Genomic DNA, 25,146 nt, shown 5'->3' on the forward strand with positions numbered 1-25,146 from the left:
CATTCTGGTGGCTCCACGGTATAAGGTTAGCACACGGGACCCCAAATCCAAAGTTCAGATTAAAGTGAGATCTTTGGGCACCCATTGAAAAGAGCATTCATTGGCTTTGACCTGAGACAGACCTGGGTAGGAATTCCAGGTTGGCTTCAGTGGGCCGAGGCGTGGGGGGTGTTGGGGGTGGGGGGGAAGGTCAGTCTCTCAACCACATTTTCATCTAATTGGGAGACGTGAGCTTTGGTGAAGCTAGAGAGGATGGGTGAAAGTCCCTGGCCCAGAGCAAGTGATGGTTTAGAACAGGGCGGGAAGCTGGACTAGAGGATACCAGGCTGCGGTTCTGCCGGTTGAGCCTTCATTTCCACAAGTCCAGGGAGCCAAGGCCGGCTCAGCCCCTACCTGTAGCGGGCGCCCATGGGAATGGGTGGGCGGGCCTTATCATCAGGGCCGAGCGGCTCTAGGTGCCATGGAGACGGGGCAGGCGGCGTGAGGTGGGGCCCGGCTGGGGGCTCAGATAAGGCGCGGCTGCACAGCTGGGGGAGGGTGGGTCCGAGATGGAAGAACTGGGCGCCGCCGGGGCAGCTGAGAAGGCCCTTCCGCCACCTGGGCTGGCCTTCCTCCGCAGCTCTTTCCCTTTCCTCCCTTTGCGCCCTCCCTTCCTGCTGCAGTCTGCCCTCTCGGTCTGTCCACTGGAGGCGGCCCGGGCCTGGGAGCGCACGTGCAGAAACGAGGGGTGTGCACGGGTGCGGACGCGCGAGGAAATTGGCTTTGGGGGAGGGGCTACGAGTGGGTGGAGTAAGCGTTTGCGGGGCGTGATGTGATTTGGGAGAAGGCAAGAACACTTTCTCTCCCTTTCTTTCCCCTCCCCCTTTCCCCCTCCCCTCCCTCCTTCCCTCTCTCCCTCTCTCCCTCTCCCCCCACCCTACACTCCTACTCCACCCCAAAACATTTTCCCTGCTGGCTTAATATTTAACGAGTAAGACCTTCACTCCTTAAGGTTAGCCCCAAATTAAAATGCCATGTCTCTGGAAGGGTAAGACATTAACAATTTCCGCAGCGTGCTTTCTAACACACCAGGCGCTGGTGTGCAGGTTGCTGAACGAATGCGGCTCAGGGCAGAAGGCGAGGAGACCCAGCCCAGGGGATGGGCACGGGGCTGTGCACAGCTGTGGAGAAGAAGGGGCAGGGGACAGAGCGGGGACATCATTATTCTGAATCGTCTTTCCGAGTGGCTGCGTCTGTGGAACAGTGTTGGTGCACAGGCGAGTGGGGGTCTCAGTGCAAGACCTTGTAACCTGTGACCTGGCTCACCTTGGACCCCTCCTCTCCCTCCCTGGGCAGTGACCACTCTGAGAGGCAGTCATTACCCCACTCTGTACCCACCCGCAACTGGTGTTCCAGGTCAGGGTGCCTGGGCCACCTCCAGGTTCAGCCTGAGGCTCCGGGACACATAGTCGCTCTCCATTCTCCCCCACCTCCCCCGCTCCACACTCCCCCCGGCTCCCCCCACCCCCACCCCCGACCGTTCCAGTCCTTTCTACTCTCTTCAGCCTCTGCCTAACCCACCTGTAGGGTCTGTATATGACCTTATCTCTCACTTTTCCTGGGAAAATAGAAGCCTCCCGATAGGCCCACTCCAAAGTCCCCTAGACTGCAGTTACCCAGCTTTCCCTTTCCTCTCCTTTCAGGGAAGCTCGGGCTTTCTTTCCAAAGGTAGTCCTTCACTTGGGCCTGGACCCAATCCCTCTCCCCTTCCCCTGCTGGGACCTTCCTCCCTCAAGTGCCCCCCCTCTCCTGCAGCCACAATTTCTTCTTCTCTACTCTTCACTGCCTACAAACGTGTTGAGGTCTCCCTTTTCCTAAAAAACCTTCAGCCAAGCTCACCTCCTGCAAAGTAACTCTCCTAACCCCCTCCTGCCCTTCTGTCACACTTCTTGGAAGTGCCCCTCCCCCTGCCTGTACACCCTGGCCACCCCTCCCCACCCCCATCCCAAACAAGGAGGCCTCACTATTCCTCTGCAGATGCTCTCAGAGGCCACCAGGGCTTGACATCCAAACTGGCAAGCTGTCACTCCTTCCTGCATGTCTTGCCTTCTCTGGGCGATGGACTCCTGGCTTCATGACATTCTTTCTCAACCCCCCTATCCCTCCCCGCAACTCTCTCTCAATGTTTATGGCACACTTAACTGTGTATTAGGTCCTTTACTGAAAATACAAAGAATCACTAGATACACTCCCAGCCCCTCAGGGACCCGGGCATCTAGCCTTCCGCCTCCCTTTCATGCCATCTCCAGCTCCCGTTTTCTTCTAGTCCCCTAGCGTTTCCCAGGATGCTGGTTTTTGACCTTCTTTCTCCCTCGGCAACCTCATGGGGCAGACTACCACCTCTAGCTCAAATGGCTCCCAAATTTCTGTTGCCAGCTACTGCCCCCACCTCAACCTCAACTGGCGAGAAGTGAACTCATTGCTTCCCCTTCTCCTGTCATTGCTACCTGTTCCTCCCCCGCGGTGAGGGGGGTTGCGGGGGAGGCTGTCTCCAGATCAAGTTCTGTTTTAAACATTCTGCCTCTAGGATTCCTCCCACTTGGCCCTTTCCATCTTCGGCCCCAGGCCCAAGTCTAGAGCCTCACAATCCCCTGCCTGAACTACTGCCGTAACTTCCTGGCTGGTCTCTCTGTGGACCGCCTCTTCCTGTCTATTCCATCTCCCAGGCTGCAGCCTGATTCATTTTCCCAAAGCACTGCTTGGATCCGTCACTTCTTTGTTTTAAAAAAAGTTTCTAAGCATTCCATAGACCTAGTTGCCCACAGAATACATTCGGAATCCCCTAGTCTAAGTTCAAGGCATCTACAAATCTGGCCCCCAACCTCCTGCCCCAAACCAGTCTCAACCTCATGAGCTCCACGGTTCAGCCATATTTGCTTTCTCCAGACAGACCCAGTGCTTCCCCGTGTCTCCGGCTTCCCTCATGCTGCTGTCTCTTTCAAGGATCCCTCTTTTAGTTTTTGCATGATCTCAAACCGGGCATCTTTCTGCCTTAAACACTTCCTCCTCTAAGAAAACCTTTTTATTTTCCCCTCTTGACACCCCAGCAGGAGTGATTCCTCTCTCCTGTGATCTCTCACAGCCCTTTATACTATCTTATCAGGCACACATAATTTTCTGCTTTGCATGGGCGTTATCTATACATATGGCCTCATTTCTGGAGGGGCGGCTTAGCTCCTTTGACTCATCTTTCTGTTCTCCATAACACCACAGCGCTCTGTGGTCATTGCAGAACAGGTGCTCAGAAAGTAGTGAATGAATGGGTAAAACAATACATGACTGGGTGGGCGGGTGGATGTATATGGGTGGATGAATGAGTGTTTGCCTCTTGGCTAAGCCAGTGTATAGCTAGTTTGACAATGTCTGTTAACAAAGTAAAGACGAAATAGGAGTGAGAGGGAGCTAACAGCTCTTTGAGTATGTGTTAGAGTTTATTCCAGTCCTCACACATCTAGTTAAAAGCATTACAAAGTGAGTGTTAAGAAAGCAAGAGAAGGATGAAGCTCTGGAATGGAGCCCTTCCATGGGCACCTAGTCACCAGTGTGACTCTGATGGCCAGAGTCTTGTCTTGGAGAAGCCTTGGCTCTAGAATTCCAAAAAGACTTGAGAACTGCGGCAAATGCTAGTCTATCCCCACAGTGAACCTGACACAGTACTACGGCGGCACTACGAAACATGCCAATGCTGAAGACACAGTCACTGTCACCTCCACGACTCTGGACAAGTTTTTAACCTCTCCGAGCCTCGGTTTTCTCATCTGTAAAATAGGTCTACCTTATAGGATTGTTGGGGGGATGAAACAAAATAATCCTTGTAAAGTGCTTATCAAAGTACCCGGCATGAGCATTCAAAAAATGATAGCTATTATTATTGTTGTAGAAATTAGCAGTCATTCTAGTTAGCGAGAAAACATGTCAGGCAACATAACCAAGGACTAAGTTATATGATTCTCTTTTTAAGTCCCACTGGAATTCAGAGACGAGTTTGTCAATGAGGACTAGAATAATAGGGGAGGCCTCCAAGAGGAGGAGGGTTTAGCATGGCCCTTAAAGGATGGGTGGGATCTGGGAGATGAGAATAGTGCAAGAGCATGCGCAAAAGCAGGGAAGTGGGAGTGAGGGCTGCTGGTGCAGCAAGTAGGTGGTGGAGAGACAGAGAGCAGAAAAACGGCCTGATACAAAGTAACAGGTGATAAAATTGGGAGCACCAATGACCTCAAGTCTTTCATGACCTTCTGTGGCAGAGTGGCTACAGAAAGCCATCTAAGTTTATCAGTCCTCAGGGAGATAGAAATAATAATAGTTAACACTCTACATAAAATCTATGTTTTAAACACTTCACATGTTGTAACTTAACTAATAATCAGAGCAACCCTATGACACAGATACTAGTACCACCTTCCATGTTATGGATGAGAACGTGAGGCCCAAAGAGGGTAAGTAACTTGCGCAAGGTCACACAGCTTCTGAGTGGCAGAGTCTCCTCTCCCCAGGCATCCCAGTCCAGAGTCCATGCTCTTAACCACTACATTATTGCTGCCTCTTCCCTGCACCTTCTGTAGTCATCAGCTCTCTTCACTCTATGGCTTACTGCCAGCAGTTGGAAGACAGTTCCACTGCCACCGTCACGTCAGAAACTCAGCCAGGCGTTCATTGAATGGTTATTTTTATTTATTTATATAAATTTATTTTATTTATTTATTTTTTGCTGCATTAGGTCTTCATGGCTGCACACGGGCTTTCTCTAGTTGTGGCGAGCGGGGGCTACTCTTCGTTGCGGTGCGCGGGCTTCTCATTGCAGTGGCTTCTCGTTGTGGAGCATGGGCTCTAGGCGCGCAGGCTTCAGTAGTTGTGGCACATGGGCTCTAGAGCGCAGTCTCAGTAGTTGTGGCGCACGGGCTTAGTTGCTCCGCGGCATGTGGGATCTTCCCGGACCAGGGCTCAAACCCATGTCCCCTGCATTGGCAGATGGATTCTTAACACTGCGCCACCAGGGAAGTCCCACTGAATAGTTATTATGTGTCTGGTCCAGGGGTGTGTGGGGAGGATGGGAGGATTGCTAAGGGAGTTACTGAGGAAGGAAACCTGGGCTGTGGCCCCAGGGAACTCCTACTCTACTGCTGCAGACAGGACTCAACTTCTTAGGAACCAAGAGAGGGCAGTGCCAGCCTGGAGGCCTTCCTGCTGAACTAGAGGGCCCTGACTTGCAGCAAAGTAGCACTTCAGAGGGCAGCCTCAGCTCGAGGATTCCGAGATGGTGGGGAGCTGGGACGTGGGCTTCGCCCCAAAGGTGTTTTACCAAATGCCCGCAAGTGGGATTGCCTGCTGTACAGGGCCAGGCACATGGGGATGTGGCTCCCTCCAGCCGCCCCCTCCCTTCTCCACTGGGAGAGCGGCAGCCCCCAGCCAATGACCTGAGCGCTTCCCACCAAATCGCCTTCGCTTTGTCCTCCCCTCCCCCTATTGCCATCTCATAGTATTACTAAGTCCCTCTGTGTTCAACCTTTCTGGGCTATGAGAGAGGGGTGGCACCGTGGACATAGATTGAGGGGAAGGAGGTCAAGGGCACCAACACAGCGCCAGGGAAAGGCCACGGCAGAGGCCGAGGCGAGCGAGAACCTGGGCCTGAAACTGACCCGCAGCCCGGGCAGGGCAGGTGTGAGGAAGCAGGGATGTGTAGGCTGCCCCGGGAACGGGAACGGCTGGCCCCTGCCGTCATTTCCTTTCCAGCCAGAGAACAATGGCTCAGAAACTAGTGCAGCCCGTCCACCTTCCCGTCTCGCCGCGGGCCACATGCGACCTCCGGTCCCCGCGGCTGAGCGAACGGAAAGCTGGAGCCCCGCTCCCCGAAACACGCGGGGCCGGAGGGGGCTGCCCTCGCCCCCGCCCTCTGAGGTCTCGGGGCCCCGACAGCCCCGGCTGGCACGTTCTCCCTCCCCTTCCAGGCCCTGCACTCGGCCAGCAGCCTGGAGAGTCACCGAGGGATGAGGACGCCGCAGCCCGGGGGAGCACCTTTTCTGCTCTCGAGGCCCCGAGCGCGCAGCGCCCAGGAGCCGCATAGAGCCTGACGCCCTGTCGTCTCCCCTCGCGCACAGGGCTCTGCGAGTGATCCGGCCGGCCAGCTCCCTGCTGCATGGAACGGCTGCAGAAGGTGCGCGGGGCTACACCCACGCCGGGGCGGTGGGGTGCCGGGGGCACGCGGTGGGGGCCAGGCTCCCCGCGGAGGGTCAGGTCGGGAGTCGAGGATGCCACCTGGTGGTTGCCCGCGGCGCCGCACCCCGGGGCCCCAGAGGCCTAGAGAAGCCCTCCCCTGCCCCACCCCCTCCCTCCGCCCGGCCCTGGCACCCACGCACATTCCCACCCGCCCGCCTTCTCGCTCTCCCCAGCAACCACTTACCTCCCCTGGGAGCGTCAGCTCCTCCCGAGGCTCCAGTGTTCCCGGCTCTCCCTCCAGCATCGTGGTGAGTACCTCTCGGCCACCAGCACCCTCAGGCTGGGAGGAGGGAGGGGCGGGGCGCACGCTGGCAGCTTCACTCAAATGATGATGGTCCTGCCAGGGCTGGCAGGCAGGCAGAGAGAACCCCAGATCCAGAGAAGGTTCTGCACACCCCCTCCTGCTGGTCTGGTCCTGTCTCATTGTACCCAAAGGGCTAGATGAAGGACTATCATTGTTTTAAGGTGACCCTCTAAATGCTTAAAATGACAATAATAGAAATATTAACTTACAGGAGCTGACATCTAAAACGGCTGCCCATCTTCTTCCTAATAAATTGCAGGTCTGGCTTGTAAGGCCAGTATTCTAGGGGAGGCTTTTGACACCTCTGTTCCATGTGTACCATTTCCCTTCAGGCCAAGATGGACAATCAGGTGATGGGCTACAAGGACTTGGCCGCCATCCCCAAGGACAAGGCCATCCTGGACATCGAGAGGCCTGACCTCATGATCTACGAGCCCCATTTTACCTATTCTCTGCTGGAACACGTGGAGCTGCCCAGAAGCCGGGAGGTAAAGGGTGGGAGGTTCCTCTTGGACAGGACTTGGGGGAAGGGCTCCCCCAGCCACACTGGGTGGGAGGCAGAATCCCTCTCATGCTTTCTTTCCTGGAGGTCAGACTCCAAAACAAGAAGGGGACCTGTGCACAGGAATCACCAGTCAGTTGGTGAACTGGGTATTTGTGCAGAGCAGGCAGAGATGGGCTGGCGGCTGGAGACTAGCTCGAGGTGGAGAGCAGGGGAGGCCGTGTTTGAATGGTAGCAGCATAGAGCGGGGTCATGTAGGAATCGGGTGGGACTGGGCAGAAAGTGAGCAAATTTGTGGAAAGCACTCAGGAACACTGAGCTCGGAGGCCAGAAGTCCTAGCTGAGTGTGACCTGTGTGACGGTGTGGTCTCAGTTTCCCTTCCTATAAAGTAGAGGTGATACCTTTACCCGTCCACCTCACTAGTCAAATGCACGAGATAACGCAGGACAGGTACTTCATACACTGTGTTGGAGAAAGGGGCAGTGTCATGGCTGAGCAGAGAGACGGGGCCAGGCTGTGGGGAGACTTAAATGCCTGACAAGGGGCCCGGACTCCATCCTGGACGCTGTGGGTCTTGTCCCTTCCCCTTGTTGCTCGTTGGCTCTGAGGTCAGAGCCATAGACCCTCCAGCTGGCCCTCAGAGCACATGCACACTGCTCCAAGATCCTCGGCTTCTTCTGCTTCTTCGTGGGTCCTAGGGAAAGACTTAGGTCCCTGTCTCGGGAGAGAGAGGACGGAGGGCCAGCCCTGGGAGCTGGCAAGGACTAAGAGAGAAGAGGTGGCCCAGAAACTGGCTGGGCAATTGCAGAGTTGAGTGAGGGGGGGTGAAGTGGCCCACCTGGGGTCCTAGGGACAAGGGTTTAATCCCACCCTTGTGGCTCTGACCAGCCTCCTCTCCATTCACAGCGCTCGCTGTCACCCAAATCCACATCCCCCCCACCATCCCCAGAGGTGAGTCTGCCCCGCACCTGACACTTGCCCAGCCCTGCTCTGACCGGGCTCAACCCCCTTCCCCACACACGTCCAGACTGGGCTTGGCAGAGCCTAGTGGGTGATGGAATCAGTGGACCTTGTCCTGTCACTGGCCAGCTCTGGGTCCATCTACGTCTAACCCAGGATCTCTTTTAATCCTTTCTCCTGGGTCAGGCACCATCAGGAGGTCGAGTCCTTGGATAGCCTTCCTCTGCCCTGGGGTTGGGGGCGTGTGGGCTGCTAGGGTGGGAGGATGGAGATGGTGGAGGGGGTGGGGTGGGGGACCTGGGAGCTGCAGTGAACCGTACTTCTGCTCTGCAGGTGTGGGCGGAGAGCCGGTCCCCTGGAACCATCTCTCAGGCTTCAGCCCCAAGAACCACTGGGACGCCCCGGACCAGCCTGCCCCATTTCCACCATCCTGGTAGGTTTTAGTGTGAGCATGGCTGCATCCTTGCCCTAGGACCTCTTTTTTCCTTCAGGAACCCAAGCCCCTTACTCTCAGTCCCCCACTCTCTGGAGTATATGCACACCACAGAACTGGCGGGAACCCCAGATGCCGGACCCCAGGCAGAGCTCCCAGAGATGGTGGGCCCTGCTGCATCCTCTCTCCCACCCAAACAGAGAAGTGCAAAAATCCCAACCCCTGAGGGATAATTTCGGGATCTCCGGTTCTGTCTTGGCTCTTGGCAGGAGCCCCTGAATTTCCTTCCTTCTCCCAATCCATGTCTCCATTCCCTTCTCTGACCCAGCCTCCCCGCCATCCTCATAGCCTCCTTCTCATCCACTCTTGCTCCCTCTCCACAGAGACCACCCGCCCAGATTCCAACATCTACAAGAAGCCACCCATCTACAAGCAGAAAGGTGAGGGTTCCCCTGACCGACCAGAGCTCCCTTTTTGCCACGTGCCGGGAGGCTGTCCTGAGGGTGGGAAGGTGATGGGAGAACAGATGTTCATCACGGCGTGTAAACTGCCCTGTGCATTTCCTTGTGCGTTGCTTTTACACCCAGGAGCTCACAGGTGTGAAGAGGGAGGGATGAGGGAGTGGGGGGCCGAGGTGGGAGGTGGCCTCCGGGGCGGGGTGTGCCCGGGCTGACCTTGACCTCCCCCCGCAGAGTCCACAGGAGGCAGCCCTCAGAGCAAGCACCTCATTGAAGACCTCATCATCGAGTCGTCCAAGTTCCCTGCAGCGCAGCCTCCCGACCCCAACCAGCCAGCCAAGATCGAAACGGACTACTGGCCGTGCCCCCCGTCGCTGGCCGTTGTGGGTAGGCGAGACTGCTGGAGAGGGGAGAGGGAGGCCCTGCTGAAGCCCCAGGAACCCCCCACCACCTGCATGAACCCTCCAGGCTCCTGCTCCCCTGTCCCCTGCAACCCCATCGCTCTTGGTGTAAGCAGCCCTGCTTGTTAGTCATTTACCTGCTTTCCGTTCATTTCTTTGGCTGCTCAACAGACGTTTGTCAAATTTCTACTGTGTCCCAGGCTCTGTGATGGGAGCTCTGGAAAGAGAAAGAGGAATGAGACGAGGTCTTGGCCCCCAGTTGCTTTCAGTCGTGTGAGCATGTGTTGCCCACCCAGCTTCACCGCAAGGCTAGAAAACGTTGCTTTTGTTTTATAATAATAATTTGCAGTGTTCCCTTCAAGGTGCAGCCCCGGGACATGCACAAAGCAGCCCCTGACAGACGCTCGTTGAGCGCGCGGTTGATTGACTGATGTGCCTGCTTTTGTCCGTCTTTCCCAGAGACAGAATGGAGGAAGCGGAAGGCGTCGAGGAGGGGGGCAGAGGAGGAGGAGGAGGAGGAGGACGATGACTCCGGGGAGGAGATGAAGGCTCTCAGGGAGCGTCAGAGGGAGGAACTCAGTAAGGTAGCGTCTCACTGCCCCACCCGCATCCCTGGGCCACCCTGGGGACAGAAGTTCCATTCTGATCTAAATGGGTACATGTCTGAAAAGCGTCCTAGTGAGACCATGTGAGGAATTCCTTTTCTTTGCCAGGATGTCAGGCTGCTGCTTTTGAAGGGACACAAGGATTGCATGTTGCTTTAGGGGGGCACCACTTACTGTTAGGGCCAAAAGCACAGAAAAGGGTGGCCCCACCAGTGCCAGGCTTCAGCAGGCGGAGTAGTTCATGGGATGAGGAGAAAGGAGAGAGTAGGCTGCTGGCCTCCAGGGGAGGAGAGAGGGTGTAGGGAGTCACGGAAAGGCCACTGATGGTGGCACGGGCTTGTGCTCTGGGCCTTGTGACTTGGGACGCAGAAGCCCCTGGGGCAGAGTTACACTGAGCGGCTCTGACTCCTTGCTCTCGAGGGTGGCCAGACCCAATGTGGCAGAGCTTCTGACCAGGACAGGCTCCACGGGCTCCAGGCACCACACAGCCCCTCGGGAACTCTGTCCCCACTCCTGCCTGGGGTGGACCCAACTCTGAACCTTTTGGAGATGAGAAACAAGTATCGACGCCTTGGATCCATCTTCCTTTCTCCTTGCCAGGTTACTTCTAACTTGGGAAAGATGATCTTGAAAGAAGAGATGGAAAAGTCATTGCCTATCCGGCGGAAAACCCGCTCTCTGCCTGACCGGACACCCTTCCATACCTGTGAGTGTCACCGAGGGGGCTCAGAATCACCTGGCCAGACCCTGAGGCCAGAATCAAATAGTCTGCTGAGTTTGTCTGTCACACGCCCAGCACTGTGCTACTGTGGGTATAAGAGACATAGAAGTTTCGGTTGCTGGCTCAAGACTCTGGTGATCCCCTTAGGCCAAGGGTACCAGTCATGGAACAAGATGAGATGACAAAGGATGGCCTCAGCTAAAGCAGAATTAGCACATTTTGTTTAATTCAACAAACATTTATTGGGTGTCTACCATGTTCTTGGCCTTGAGGATATAAAGAGTAAAACACTATAGTGCTGCCTTCCAGTAGCTTCTGGTCACGGGGAAAGTGACGTGGAAACTGGGGTGTCAGTGCAGCATAGCAGGTGAGAGGTACACTTCAAGTGCTTTGAGAGGACACTGATAGGGCCTGGGTCCCAGAGTTGGAGTCTTGAAGAACGAGACAAAGTGAGTCGGGGAGAAAGGCAGCACAGACCCCAGGGACAGTGTGGGAGCAAAGGCCAGGAGCAGCAAACATCTGGCCAGCAGAGAGGACCTCCGGGAGCCTGGAATTACAGCGCACAGAGCGTGCTCTGAGGTGGCTGGGGCTTTGGTGCCATGCTGCTCATCACTGAGCCTAACCTGGGCTTCCTTCGAGCATGGATGGCTGGAGAGGAGGGGGGCACATCTGAGAAGCCCAAACTGGAAGCTACAAGGCCTCTAAGAGCCTGGCCTCAGAAGCCACAGGGTATCCTTCTACTGCCTTCTGACGGCCAGAGCAGCTCACAGGCCACCCAGACACAAGGGAGAGGAAAGAGATTCTGCTTCCTGATGAGAGGAACCACCCAAGGGCACACAGGCTGGGAGATAATGTTGCGGGCCATCTTCGGAGACAGTCTACCACACTTTCCAATCATCTGGGTAAGGGCTAAAAATATACATAGGTCCAGAGAAGAGGGAATGGGTTTGAGAACTATACAGGCACAGTCTGTATAGAAATAGCCCCGGAATTACAATTTTTCAACTTTACGATGGTGCGAAAGCAATATGCATTCAGTAGAGACTGTATGTCCAGTTTTGAATTTTGACCTTTTCCCAGGCTAGTGATGTGCGGTACGATGCTCTCTTGGCTTTTTTTTTTTTCTTTTTTTCTTCTTTTTTTTTTTTTTTGGCCGCACCGTGCAGCATGCAGGATCTTAGTTCCCCAACCAGGGATTGAACACGCAACCCCCGGCAGTGGAAGCGCAGAGTCTTAACCACGGGACAGCCAGGGAAGTCCCACGATGCTCTCTTGAGATGCTGGGCAGCGGCAGCGAGCCTCAGCTCCCCGCCAGCCACACCATCACGACGGGAAGCAGCCCGTACGCTCACAACCATTCTGTACCCAGACCACCATTCTGTTTTTCGCTTTCAGGACAGTATGCAATAAATTACATGAGAGGTTCAACACTTCATTGTAAAATAGGCTTTGCCCACCTGTAGGCTCATGGAAGTGTTCCAAGTACGTTTAACGTAGGCTGGGCTGAGCTCTGATGTTCAGTAGGTTTGGTGTATTAAATGCATTTTTGACTTAACGATGGGTTTATCGGGGCATGACCCCATCGTAGGTCGAGGAAGATCTGTAGAGGAGATGGAATCAACTGGACTTATTGGCTGATTGGATGTGGGTGGTGAAGGAGAGACAAGTTGGGGTTTTTGTCTTGGGTGCTGGGTGATGACAGACCTGGGGCTGAGATCATGAAAGAGGCAGGTTTCGGGGGAAAGATGAAGAGACTTTTGGGACGTGTTGGGTTAAGTGCATGTAGGTGGGAGCTGAGTTTGACTGAGTTGGAAGCTTGAGGCGCAAGTCAGGGCTCAAGCAGAATCTTCAGCTTATACGTGGTAGTGGGACCATGAGAAAAAATCCAATTGTGTAGAAAAAGTGGAGGGAAGGGCAGGGTGCCGAGGGCTGTTCCTTGGAGAGCATTCACACTATAGTCCCCTTGGAAGGTTGGCTGGGAGGAGGTCAGAAGTGAGACCCAGCCTCAGGATGCGGGAGGCTGGCCTTGAAAGGGTCGGGGACTTGGCTTTGGGAGCAGGCCACATCAGAAGTTGAGGTTTGGGACTTCCCTGGTGGTCCAGTGGTTAAGAATCCAAGCTCCAACCTGAACAATTTCAGAAGTACGGACAGGCGTGTCATTCTGACGTAAGGGTAACATTGAAATTAATGGTCACTTTCAAACATAAAAAGGCAATCTAGAAATCATTAGGAGTGAAAATCTTATACACTTTAGGGACTTCCCTGGCCGGTCCAGTAGTTAAGACTCTGCGCTTCCAGTGCAGAGGGCACGGGTTCGATCCCTGGTCGGGGAGAACTAAGATCCTGCATGCTGCATGGCTAGGCCAAAAAAAAAAGAGAGAGAGAAGTTGACGTCTGAGCACACGGAGGGTGAGGCTTGGTGAGAGTGGTGAAGGTTCGGAACAGCTTCTGCTGGGAAAGGGAACTGATGAGAGGCTTTAGGGTCTGTAGTGATGCTAATGTACACGTGGTGGGCTTCATCTCCATAGCCTGCGGGCAAAAGGGGAGCCCTGGGCTGATGCAGGGTTAGAGTTTGGGTGCTGCTGAGTGTGGGTGAAAGTGGTTATGTACTCACCCATGGGTCAAAGGTCAGGGGGAAGTGGGGGACCAAGACGCTGGAGGTTCCCCATGATATTGACCGGCAGATGTGCCAGGAATGCGGCTGAGGGAAAGCTGCAAACAAAAAAGGGTGCTGTGGCCGCAAAGTGTGATACCCAGGCTTCAGTGTCAAAGCGAATTGGTTGTGGACGACAAGATCCAGGGGCTGGCCACCGGAAGGGGTTGCATGCTGTGGAGTGGAGGTGAAAGCCACTGGGCTGGGGGACTCAAGGAACCGTTAAGGCTCATATATGGCTGGGACATCCATAGGGTCATCGAAATGATATTTCACCAGGATGATATTTCAGTGTGGGTGGGAAGAGCTTCTAATAGGCCTTTTTAGAGAATGTGGAATAAATAGTTAAGGCCTGAAGAATGAGGCAGAGAGAGCGATGCCCCGAAGGTTGGATTCAGCCTTCATGCTCCACCAGGATTTGCTAGTTAGGCAAAATTAGCTCTTTAATGTGCATTTGGCCTTGCAAAGTTGAGTAGCGAAATGTCTGCCTCAGTGTCAATGTTGGCATCCTTGAACTTGTATGGGATCAACGGTCATATGATTGCCTAGGTTACTCTCATAGCTGATCAACCTGAACAATTTCAGAATTACGGACAGGCGTGTCATTCTGACTTAAGGGTAACATTGAAATTAATGGTCACTTTCAAACATAAATAAGCAGTCTAGAAGTAATTAGGAGTGAAAATCTTTTACACTTTAGGGACTTCCCTCGCGGTCCAGTAGTTAAGACTCTGCGCTTCCAATGCAGGGGGCACGGGTTCAATTCCTGGTTGGGGATGCCATGCAGCATGGCCAAAAAGTTAAAAAAAAAAAAATCTTATCAGTCAGTTGAGGGAGAAGCGTGTACTTATCACAAAAGAGAAGTGCTTCAGTAATGAGGGTTGTGAAAGCAGACAATTTTCTACACAAAAATAAGAAGCATTAAGGAAAAAAAAAACACGAGGGTCCCCAAAACACATTTTGTTCTCACCAAACTTCCAAATAACATATTTTATTAAAATGTTTGAAGAAAACAATTCTTCCTTATACTTTTGAGTCTGTCCAGGCTAAACCTTCACACAAAAAATGCTGGTCAAAACAATTGCTATACCATGCCAGCAATTTCTAGTCATTGGAGATAAAGGAATTTTGAGATTAGAACAAACTAAGAATCCTTCTAGGAAAACCTGTTACCGAAAACCAATTTTCTTGAATTATAATCTGCAGCGCTTGAAAGCTTAGTGATATTATTGGACGTCAAGTTGAAAGTGACATCTGGTCATGCGAATGTCAAGTCCAGTGACTGCGGTGCCATCTAGCAGCTGAAAGTGCTGGGAAAACTGCAGCTTCTGTTTTATAACATCAAGCATTTGAAATTTGATTACCAACATTGCTAAACCTAAAATTGGAATAATTCGATTGTTTTGACTAAATTTTAGATTTATTTTCATATTCCAGAGGTTCATTTTACGATGGTGAGCCTCATCATCTGACTATCATTGGCTGACTATCAATTTGAACACTCGGACATTTGGCCCAAATGTCTATTTTGTGCACGTCTGTTAGAGAGAGGGGAGGCATTAGGGATAGTTCAGAGCTGCCAGCACGATGTCACCTGCTGAAGGTAACGGGCAGGAGCTGGAAGCCAACAGAGGCCCACCGGCTTCCCCCAAGTCCCCCCCTCCACTGCCCTGCCCCTGGCAGGGGAGGCCAGGGAATGACCCTCTGGAATGACTGTCAGGCCAAAGGGTCTGAAACAGGGCCTCCTGCTCTCTTCCAGCCTTGCACGTGGGAACATCGAAGTCTTCTTCCCTCCCCGCCTACGGCAGGACCACCCTGAGCCGGGTAAGGTCCCAGGACAGAGGTCACAGGCCTCGTGGGAAGAGTGTGCATGTGGGGCCCGTGAGGGACTGAGCTACGTGGGCACCCGGGGGGGGCGGCCAGACCCTTACAGTGAAGGGGGACGATGTGGAATGCCCCAGCTTCCTCTGATTCCTTCGTGTCCTTTCCAGCTACAGTCCACAGACTTCAGCCCATCTGGGAGCGAGACCGAAAGCCCAGGTGAGAGGCAGGGCCGCCCTGATGCTGGGATAGGGGCTCAAGAGGCCCCTGGGGCAGCCCGTGTCTGCGATGTGGGCAGGGCTCTGTGGCCGGAGGTCGGGGCGGCTGAGCTGGCAGGTTTGGAAGCCTGCTGACCTCAGAGCTGCCTCTGAACAATGGCTCTTCTCTCCCACAGGCCTGCAGGTGAGTGCCTTCTGGAGGGTAACACGTGGAGCACGGAAGCCACGGATGGACGGGGGACTGGCAGTGTTGGGGAAGGGGTGCGGGGCGACGGAGTCACCTGGTGAGGACGTAAGAAGCTTAGGGTAAGGCTGGGGAGGCCTCCCTGCCCCACTCTGGCTCACTGCGGCTTTGGTCTCCCCAGAACGGAGAGGGCCAGAGGGGGAGGATGGACCGGGGGAACTCCCTTCCCTGTGTGCTGGAGCAGAAGGTGAGGGGCAGGGGCAGAGGCAGGGGATGGTGGGCAGGGGACAGAACCGTCTCTAGTGGGGGCGGGCCAGCTTGGGGAGAAGCCAGGGAAGTGAATGCACTGAGGGGTCCTCCTGGCTGATGATGGGAGGGGCAGCACGGAAGTTGGGGGAGTTGGATGGCAAGATGGCATGAGCCCCCATGGCCCCTGCAGGCTGATAAGGGGGCCTGGGGAATGGAGGGGGTTACACTGACAGGGACCTCGAAGAGCCTGATACTTACGGCCCGCCTCCCCTCCCCGCCAGATCTATCCTTACGAAATGCTGGTGGTGACCAACAGGGGGCGAACCAAGCTGCCTCCAGGTGTGGATAGGATGAGGCTTGAGGTACGCAGGGAGCATGTGCTGGGTGGGTGAGGGGCTACTGACGGGGCAGCCTCCCCTGCCCGCTGTGGGGGAAGGTGGCCCAGCCCCACCCTGTGCCTCCTGTCCCTACACTGCCCCTGTGTGTCCCCCTTGCAGAGGCACCTGTCAGCAGAGGACTTCTCAAGGGTCTTTTCCATGTCTCCCGAAGAGTTTGGCAAGCTGGCTCTGTGGAAGCGAAACGAACTCAAGAAAAAGGCCTCTCTCTTCTGACGGCCCCCACCTGCTCCGTGACTGACCCTCACCCTTGCTGCTTCGGGGCTCTGGAGCTGGGGTCACTAGACCCCAAAGCATCACCTCTGGGGGGAGCAGGGGGGTGGGGCAGACGTGGGGTTGGCTCCGTTGCCCAGGTCGAGGGAGAGCAAGGCCCCTGCAGTGCTGGGGTTTTGGGACGTGGACCTCCTTCCCCATGATGAGCTGGGGGGTCTCCTTCTCTCATCCCTGGTCCTTGCTGCACAGGGCAAACCCAGCGTGCACTCCAGCACACACAGAGTTAGTGTCTGCACCCTCTCCCTGCCCCCACCCCCATGTGAAGGTCCCCAGAAGGGAGTGATGAGACACGAACGTGACACTTAGTGGTCAGGCCTGTCTGCTGTCCTGACCAAGGGGTGGGAAGAACCCTCGGGCCTGGTAGGAGGCACGTGAGGGTGGGAGGCAGCCACGCAGGCAGAGAGCGCCCAGGACCCTGTGTGCACCCAAACACTCCTCCGCAGCTCACCTGGGACGGGTTCCCCTGCACCTGGGCCTCCCTCCTCTCAGCCTCCAGCAGGGAGGCCACCCAGCCCTCCAGCTTACCCTGTCCTCTCCTTGTGACCCCCAAGCTTCGAAGCCTCTTGCTCCAGCCCTGAGGCTTCCCTAGAAGCCTTGGCTTAGAGTGGAGATGTCGCCTATACAGACCCCCAGCCCTACATCAGCCTTCAGGCTGAGTCGGCTAGAATGCTACCTTCTAGCATCCAGGTCCTGGGCAGAGCCCAGGCCTTTGGGCTCCCCTGGACGGGATGAGGAGCCAGGCTGAGAGTCCTGGCTACCGGGTCCCAGCCACACCCCTGCATCCCCCACCATGCTCTCTAAAGAATGTAATTTATTGGGGCACCCCCCAGCTGCTTTCCTCACCTAACTCTCTGCCCTACCTTAATCACGCTCCCAGCTTTTCTTCTCTCCGAATACACGTGTATATAATTATATATATATTTTTTTGCCGGGGTCTGGGTTTTGTTCCTGCCCAGACCCCGACATCCCTTTCCACCGTGTGTGTGTGATAATGCTGGGGGAGGGGGACTCTGCTTGGAATTAAAAGGTTGCATCGGGGCCCCAAATCTATTTGTTCTTTATGAGCCACCAGATCCGAGTGAGAGGGACAGGTGATGCCAGGCTGAGAAGAGCCACAGAGCGAGGGTTCAAATGGGGGGGCACACAGAGTTGGAGGAGGGAGAGCGATGGCACACATCCTACCCTCCCCCATCCCTGGGCCAGAAAAGCGGGGGCAGTCTTGCAGGTCCTGTCTGCCTCCTCTCCTTCAGGGGCTGTGCAATGGTGACATGGATGCGGGGACAGAAACTCACACTCTGGAGCATGAATATAGAGCCAGCTGGGAAAAAAGGCTCTGCCCTTCACTGAGCCCCTAAATGCACCCCCTTGGCGGTCAAGCTCATCAACAGCTGACATGGTTGTACCCCTCCAGGTCTATGATACTCACAGTTCAATGGGGAGGCCAAACACGCAGTAAAGGTCAACTGTGTAGGAGTGGACAGTGAGCTGATTGTCGAGGGTCAGGCGGGGAAAACTAAGGGGTGGAGAAATGATGAGGGAAATCTAGCAGGAGCGAGGGTCAAGTGGAGGCCAAGGGAGCAGGGGTAACTTGGTCCTGGATGACTTGGCGGGACCGCCCAGGGGCAGTAGACATGGAACAGGCCTGCTGAAGTGGGTGGAGGGGGTGAAGACTGGATTTGAAGATCAGAAGGAGGACTTTGGGTGTGAGGGCTGGCGGGGATGGGGCCGGCTCACCTGGGGGGAACAGAACCTGGGTTTGGGCACCTGAAGAGGTATGCAGTCCAGAGGACCGGGTGAGTTGGAGGGGGCCCTGCGTGTGAACCCTAGACTGGACCTGGCACCTGAATCAACTATCCTGCCCTTGGACGAGTTTCTAGCCCCTTTGGCTGAAACAAAAGCAAAGTGGATAAGAACTGCTCAAGTGTGAATGATTAAACTGTAGGAGTTCTGCTACATGCACAACATTGATCGTCTTAACAAACTTGCGAGGTCAACGGCACAGGTTGTTTTCATTCTTCTCGAGAATGAGAAAATCATGGAATAGAGACATTTCACAAGCCTGAAGCTACAAGCAACTAATGATTGCAGACTGGAAACACACATCCCAGTTTCTTCACTGCTAACCTGGGTCATTCCCAGTATAGACACAGTTGCCTCTCCAGGGGCAGCAAAGAGAGGAATGGTACCCACACACACGTACCCAGGATTAGGTGTTCAGCAAAAGTTTGGAAGGCTTATCCCGTTCCGGCATGAGGGAAACGGGTGACGAGGCCAGCACACCCCTGTCCATGGAGCTCCCAGGCTCTTGAGCACCAAGGGGTGTGAGGAGTGTTTGATCACAGCGCACTGGGAAATGTTTGTGGTGCGAGCAGACCGGACTTGAAGTCCTAAAGGATCTGAAGTTCCTGAGAATTTAGAGCGGCTCAAAGTGGAGGTCTGTCCTAAAATAAAACCTTGGTGATTATTTAGTCCATTGGTTTCCAAACCTTTTTAGTAGTCAATCTTTTTAAAAATTAGATCTTACTATTAGTAATTAGAATACATTTATAAGTTGATTATATTTATTTATTTTTTTGGCCATGCCATGCGGCATGCGGGATCTTAGTTCCCTGACCAGGGATAGAACCTGTGGCCCTTGCAGTGGAGGCACGGAATCCTAACCACTGGACCGCCGGGGAATTCCCTGTAAGTTGGATTTTATAGTTAATTATTAATGAAATCAATCAATGAGAACAAGGAAGCAATTTGATGGATATAAAAATTTTAAGTCAAGGGTTGTATATGACAGCCGCCCTTTCAGCAAGCACGGGATCTAATTTATTCTTGTATTTGGTTGCACAGTAGGAGAGAATTCTGATTCACAGATAAGTAGTCACAAAGTTGCAGTGGTTTAAAAATGCATGCAAATGTGAACAGTCACATTCCTCACGTTGAGCAGCAGCAGCTAAGTCCCATCTCTTTGAATCTGGGCTTAGTGCCTTGCTCTTTCAAACTGTTTATTCTGCAACAGCCTTCTACCTTCATTTACGCTGACAGGAGGGAAGGTTCATTCAAACATCTTCCCAATGAGCTAACCTGGCAGCAGAATTTAAATACATCGGTGGGCTCTATCATATATACAAGTATGTCCACTGACTTTTATTAGAGCTTTTGAAATAAAATTTTAAAAGTTAAACCAAATAAAAGGTTATGAATTTCTTATACACTTCCCCTATATTCTACAGTTCCTTGAAATATCTTGAAGGAAAACAAGTAGATTTAATCCATCCAGCCTGCTTCCTTTACCTATGAGGAAGAAGACCCAGAGAAGAACAGTGTTGGACTGACTCCAGATTGCTTTTTTTTTTTAATTAAAAAAGTGTTTTTTGGCCACGCCGTGCAGCATGCAGGATCTTAGTTCCCCGACCAGGGATCGAACCACTGGACCGCAAGGGAAGTCCCCTAGATTGCTTCTTGATACACAAAATAGGCTTGTTTCTTCCCTTTGTTCTTATACTTTTCAGCCTAAAAGCCTCCTCTCATTTCCCATAGGCTCCTCACCTGGGACCAATTGTAGACGAGCTGTTTGAAACATCTATTTTCCCTAAGCAGCTGCCAGAGAACTGAGATCCAAATACTAGCTCAGCCGAACCCTGGCCTCCCCATGACTCGGTCTGGACTGCAGGCTCCACTCCACAGCACATGGCCAACTCTGGGCAGGCGTTGCCTCCTGGGCCTTAGTCCCACTGGTGAAAGAGGCCCCAAAGGCAGGGCCAGTGCAGTGAAGCCCCAGTACCCCACAGCTCCAGGTCCTCAGATCTGTGAGAGGGGCTACCCACCTTCCCTCGTGGGACCCCTGGTGCCTCACCCTCTCATCAGATGGTGTCAGGGGTCAGCAGGAACACATTTTGAACAGATGTCAGCCCTATCCTCAGGAAGAATCTCTTTCCATTCCTGGGGGTTAGAGGTGGGAGATGGGAGCAGGGAGATGGGGAATGGGCTTTGAACTGGCAGAGCTGGCTGCTAGAAAGCCCCCTCCCTAAGGTCCCAGCTTTTGACATTCTGGGAAACCCTGCTCTGGTTGAGGGTTCTGCCTGTTTAACTCTTGGGTGTAACTTTCCCAGTGTGTCCCCGACACCGGAAACCCACCTTCTGTTTCTCTCCTTGGTGCGTCTAGAAGGGCAAAACGAGGCCAGTGTGATGTCCTATGCAGGACCTCTGGACCAGCACTGTATCCACTTAAAGTAACAAGCAACAAGTGAAATTAATTTTTATAATATACTTTGGTTAACTCAATTTATCTAATAGATTACGTTTCAACTTGTAATCAACATAAAACATCATTAGTGACTATTTTACATTCTTTCCTTTGTCTGACATGTCTTCAGCACATGTCAATTAGGACTAGCCCGTTTCAGCTCCATAGCCACAAGTGGCCAGTGGCTACTGTGCTGGACAGGGGTGGGGGAAAGAAGTCACGCTGGCCCCGTTTTGCCCTTCTAGATGCATCAAGGAAACAGGTGTGTCTCGTGTGTGTGTGTGTGTGTGTGTGTGTGTGTGTGTGTTTGTTCGGGGGGACACACTGGGAAAATTATGGCCAAGAATTACACAGGCAGAACCCTCAACCAGAGCAGGGTTTCCCGGAATGTTCAAAGCTCGGCCCTTAGGGAGGGGACCTTCGAGCAGCCAGCTCTGCCAGTTCAAAGCCCATTCCCCATCTCCCCGCTCCACGCCCCCATTCCCCCAGGAATGGAAAGAAATTCTTCCTGAGCACATGGCAGTCAGCTGTTCAAAATGTATTTCTGCTGACCCTCGACATCATATGATGGGAGGCTAAGGCATTACGGGGTCCCACGAGGAAAGTCTAGAGACTTCCAGAACCCACAAACCTTCTCATCCCTCATGGGAAAAACCTGTCTGGTTCCACTCGCCCTTCTCTAAGGGTAGTTCGCTCGCTGCCTCCTGGTTCCCCAAGAGGCCGCGGCGGACTTGACCCTGCCCCTCCGCTGCCCCGGCTGTCGGCGCCCCCGACCCCGGGGCCCTTCCTAGCTGCCTGGCCCGGCCACGTTGGCGGCCGGCCTCCTCTCCGACCCCGGGCTAGGCCGGGGGGGGGAGCGGCGGGGCGGGGCGGCCGGGGCCCCGCCTCCCTCGCCGCGCCTCCGGGTCGCCGCCTGCGCCCGGGAGCTCCGCCGCCGCCGCCGCCGCCGCCGCCCGGGAGCCGGGAGCCGGGAGCCGGGCCGCCGTCATGCTGAGCCGGCTCGGGGCGCTGCTGCAGGAGGCCGTGGGGGCGGTGAGGCCGGGGACGCTGGGGCGCGCGGGGCCTGGGCCGGAAGGGCGGGCGCGGGGCCGGGGGAGGAGCCGGCCGGCGCGCGGGCGTACGGAGGGTGCGGGCCGCCTCCAGGAAGGGACCCCCAACCCGGGCCGTGGTGCCCCTTCCCGGGCCTCCTCGCTCCCCCGCCGCGCCCCTCCTGCGCAGCGCTCCCCGCTTCCAGGGGCTTCTTTCCGGATCGCGCGTGTTCCCAGCTCCTCTCCAGGTCGCTCCGGCCCCCTAACCCTTCTCCCCGGATTGCTTCCTGTTTATTTCTCCTGCTCCCCGAGTCTCTCCCAATTCCCAAACTCCTCTGTGCCGAATGATCCCTAGTCACCCAATAGTTTCTTCCCAAAATTCCCCCCAAGGCCCCTCCCCCAGCTTGGGTGCCTTCCTCCTCCCCCACGCTCCTCCCTTCCTGGTCACCCGGCCTTAAAAAATAGCTGCCCCTTACCCTGGTTCCTAGCCCTCGGCCGCCTCCAAGACCACACTCAGGCGCAGTCTGCCCTCTCACCTTGGACTTGGGAAGTGCAGGCCCCGGACTGGCCAAGTCCCCAGGAAGGGTACAGATACAGTCCGGCGGGCGGGGGGTCGCCTAGCCCAGGAAACAGCCGGCTGCAGGGTACAAGCGCAGTTTCCATAATGCTGTCTCAACACCAGGCCAGCCCGAGCTCCACTGACCTTGAGTCAGGAGAGGCCAGCTGCAGTGCGGCCTGGGGCGGCCAGCGGGGACGGGGAGTGTGTGTTTCTGCCATTTTCTGTTGGGCTTGAAGGCTGCTGAGAGGCGCCCAAGGCGGCTGTTCTCTTCATTGAGCGAGATAAAAGTGCCCTTTAGCTAGGGTAGGCGGGATGCCCTCCAGTTAAAGCAACCCTGCCAAGATTCTGCCTGTAAAGTTAACAATTCTTTTGTCTCGCAGTATAAACCCTCCCCCTAATTGATCAGTTGAGTGTATCACATGTTCTCAGGAGAAACACCCTTGGGTTCCATCGCTTTCCTCCCCAACACACACACCAAATCAGAGCTTGTTAATGAGTGAAATCAGTCTCAGCCTTAAGCAAACTTGTGAAGAAAGTGAAAAGCTTCTGCCCTTTCTCCTCTCCCACCCTGCCCTTGCTGGTGTTCAGGAGCCTCCGGCCATTCCGCCTCAGGAGGGGGTTCCAAAATGATCTCTCCTCCCTTCCTCCCTGTCCCCAATCAAAATAGCTGTCATTTTAGAAAGTAATCTGACACTCCTTCATACCTCTCTGGGAAAGCTGCATACACAACCAGATGGGTGGACTGGATAGACAGGACCCTAGACCTGAGAAGTGAATTTCTAATGCTTCCTATGTGGAAATTTCAGTGTCAGTGGCTGCAGGAGTATTGCTGGTCAAGGGGGATATTTTTAGGCAGGTGATCTTAGGCCCCTCAGTATACAACATATAGATGATGCCCTGGAAATTTGGCTGGCCCCGTGCAACCATCAGGAGAGATGGGGACCCCTCTCCCTCCCACCCCCAAGCTTGAGTATCATACGTCTTCCCAGGGCTGGGTCACCAGGTTAAAACCCCCAGCAAGTTGCTTGACTCCTAGTTAAAGAGGAAGAGTGCACCTTCCTGCCCTCTTCTGACAAAATAGAATAGCAATCTTTAGCATTATTTGTAAATAATATTATATTATTTAAAAATTAATCATTTGGTGCAGTTTCCTTGGGCTGGAGTTACAGTAGCTAATAACAGATTCAGGTAAAGATTACCCCCTGCTTTCTTAGCTCTAACAGTCTGTTTTGGCTAACCTTTGTTCTCCTGTTTCTCCTTTTCTTGCTGGATTGTTTTTTTTTTTAATTTATTTATTTTTTATTTTTGGCTGTGTTGGGTCTTTGTTGCTGCGTGCGGGCTTTCTCTAGTTGTGGCGAGCGGGGGCTACTCTTCGTTGGCGGTGCATGTGCTTCTTATTGCGGTGGCTTCTCGTTGCGGAGCACCAGCTCTAGGCGCACGGGCTTCAGTAGTTGTGGCACACGGGTTTCAGTAGTTGTGGCTCGCGGGCTCTAGAGCCCAGGCTCAGTAGTTGAGGCACACAGGCTTAGTTGCTCCATGGCATGTGGGATCTTCCACGACCAGGGCTCAAACCCGTGTCCCCTGCATTGGCAGGTGGATTCTTAACCACTGTGCCACCAGGGAAGTCCCTGGATTGTTGTTTTTTGATTTAAGTCCAGCTTAAGGCTTTAGGAGACTATAAATGAATTTTAAGGCTAGATGAGACCCCATCACAGGCTTGTGCGATGACCGTAGCGTGGTCAAGGGTCAGAGGGCTTTCCCAGAGACAAGGAACCATATATGGAAGGGGCTGAAGGAGTTTGCTGAGATATTTAGTAAATATCAATGAGTAATCACTCTGTGCAGAGCCCTTTAGGGGCAGGCAGAAACACAGAACCCTGGCCCCAGGGAGCTCACAGTCTCCTGGAGAGATGACTGCTCACCCAACAATAATAGCATCACGTAGAACGTGATAAGATGCAGTCACTCCATATGGACGGTATGTTTGGAACGACTGTGCGAGGTGCCACTCCTGTAAGTCGTGGTCCCCACAGCGAACTTTGAGAGAAGACAAGACTGCCTGGGCCGCCAAGGCCGGGGGAATACTTCAAGGCCTCTGATTCAGTGTGATGCTTCCTCCTCTTGTCATAATGGTCTGCTAAGCATTTATCCTGTGTCTGTCTCCTACACACCCGCCAGATGACTCTTCCTCACACAGTTCGATGTCACTGACCTGCACCCGGCAGCCTGCAAAACAATAAAAAATTTTAAAAATTAAAAACAAAATCGGACTTTTTGGTTTGGCCAAGAAATTCAAGGCCCCACACACTCATCAATCCATCCTTGGTCTGGACATGCTTTGCAAAGTTCCTTCTCCAGGAAATGTCTCTCCTATTTCTCTAATTGTTGAAATCAGACCCAGCTCTTCAGGTTTTAGTTCCCGCATGACCTCGGTAAAGCCTCTTTGTTCCACTTGTTGCAAGTGACCCCTCTTCGCCCAAAGGCCATTCTCCACCTCTCCTGTGTTCTCACACTACTTCAGTAGTGGAGTTATTCAGCATGTTTTATATTCTCTTCTCCTCCACGGCACGTTTCTGGAGGACTGGCTCTTAGACAGCCTTGTATGGCTTGTAACATCAGGCGTGGTGTCTTGTACGTGGTAGGCACTCAACAGATACCTACTGAGTGAGTTATGGAAGGAGGAGACACCCCGTCCTGTGGTGTAGAAAAGCGTGACTTTAGAGATGCGTCTGGGGACCGCAGAGGTGGCTTTGTGGAGGTGGTGGCCCTGAGCTGGACCTCGCTGGGGACTGCTAGGACCTAGACAGGTGTAGGGGGATACGGGGGCTCCTGGACAGAGGAGTGGCCGGAGCAAAGACCAAGAGGTAGGGATATAGGTAGGGACTATGCGTT

General features: G+C 54.1%; 2 protein-coding genes and 1 long non-coding RNA gene across 5 annotated transcripts in view; 2 read left to right on the forward strand and 1 right to left on the reverse strand.

Annotated features, from left to right (window-relative positions):
* On the forward strand, positions 1-17,468 carry DMTN (dematin actin binding protein). The gene is given in 16 exon segments (XM_082471326.1): positions 1-25; positions 5,985-6,190; positions 6,426-6,500; positions 6,889-7,044; positions 7,966-8,010; positions 8,353-8,452; positions 8,836-8,892; positions 9,145-9,297; positions 9,771-9,895; positions 10,517-10,622; positions 15,050-15,114; positions 15,282-15,330; positions 15,506-15,632; positions 15,634-15,760; positions 16,044-16,124; positions 16,260-17,468. Coding segments are annotated over 15 exon segments (1,398 nt in total). The 5' UTR covers positions 1-25; positions 5,985-6,172; the 3' UTR covers positions 16,374-17,468.
* Positions 6,518-25,146, reverse strand: part of LOC309665161 — a 21,841-nt gene continuing 3,212 nt past the window's right edge. Inside the window, exons 2-4 of one of the 3 annotated variants that reach the window (XR_014266252.1) lie at positions 22,232-24,480; positions 9,449-9,528; positions 6,518-6,598 (exon numbers count right to left, since the gene is read on the reverse strand). This is a non-coding gene — a long non-coding RNA (uncharacterized lncRNA). Of the gene's footprint in view, positions 6,599-7,057; positions 7,172-9,308; positions 9,529-22,231; positions 24,481-25,146 lie in introns of those variants that run through there. The other 2 variants (XR_014266253.1, XR_014266254.1) reach the window with 2 other exon arrangements.
* Positions 21,542-25,146, forward strand: part of FHIP2B (FHF complex subunit HOOK interacting protein 2B) — a 14,390-nt gene continuing 10,785 nt past the window's right edge. The window contains exon 1 of the mRNA XM_082471282.1: positions 21,542-21,699. Coding sequence (XP_082327408.1) covers positions 21,655-21,699 — 45 coding nt within the window. The 5' untranslated portion in view covers positions 21,542-21,654. The remainder of the gene's footprint in view (positions 21,700-25,146) is intronic.

This window comes from Balaenoptera physalus, assembly GCF_965194825.1.
Source record: "Balaenoptera physalus genome assembly, chromosome: 7".
In the NCBI taxonomy this organism is placed as follows: Eukaryota; Metazoa; Chordata; class Mammalia; order Artiodactyla; family Balaenopteridae; genus Balaenoptera; species Balaenoptera physalus.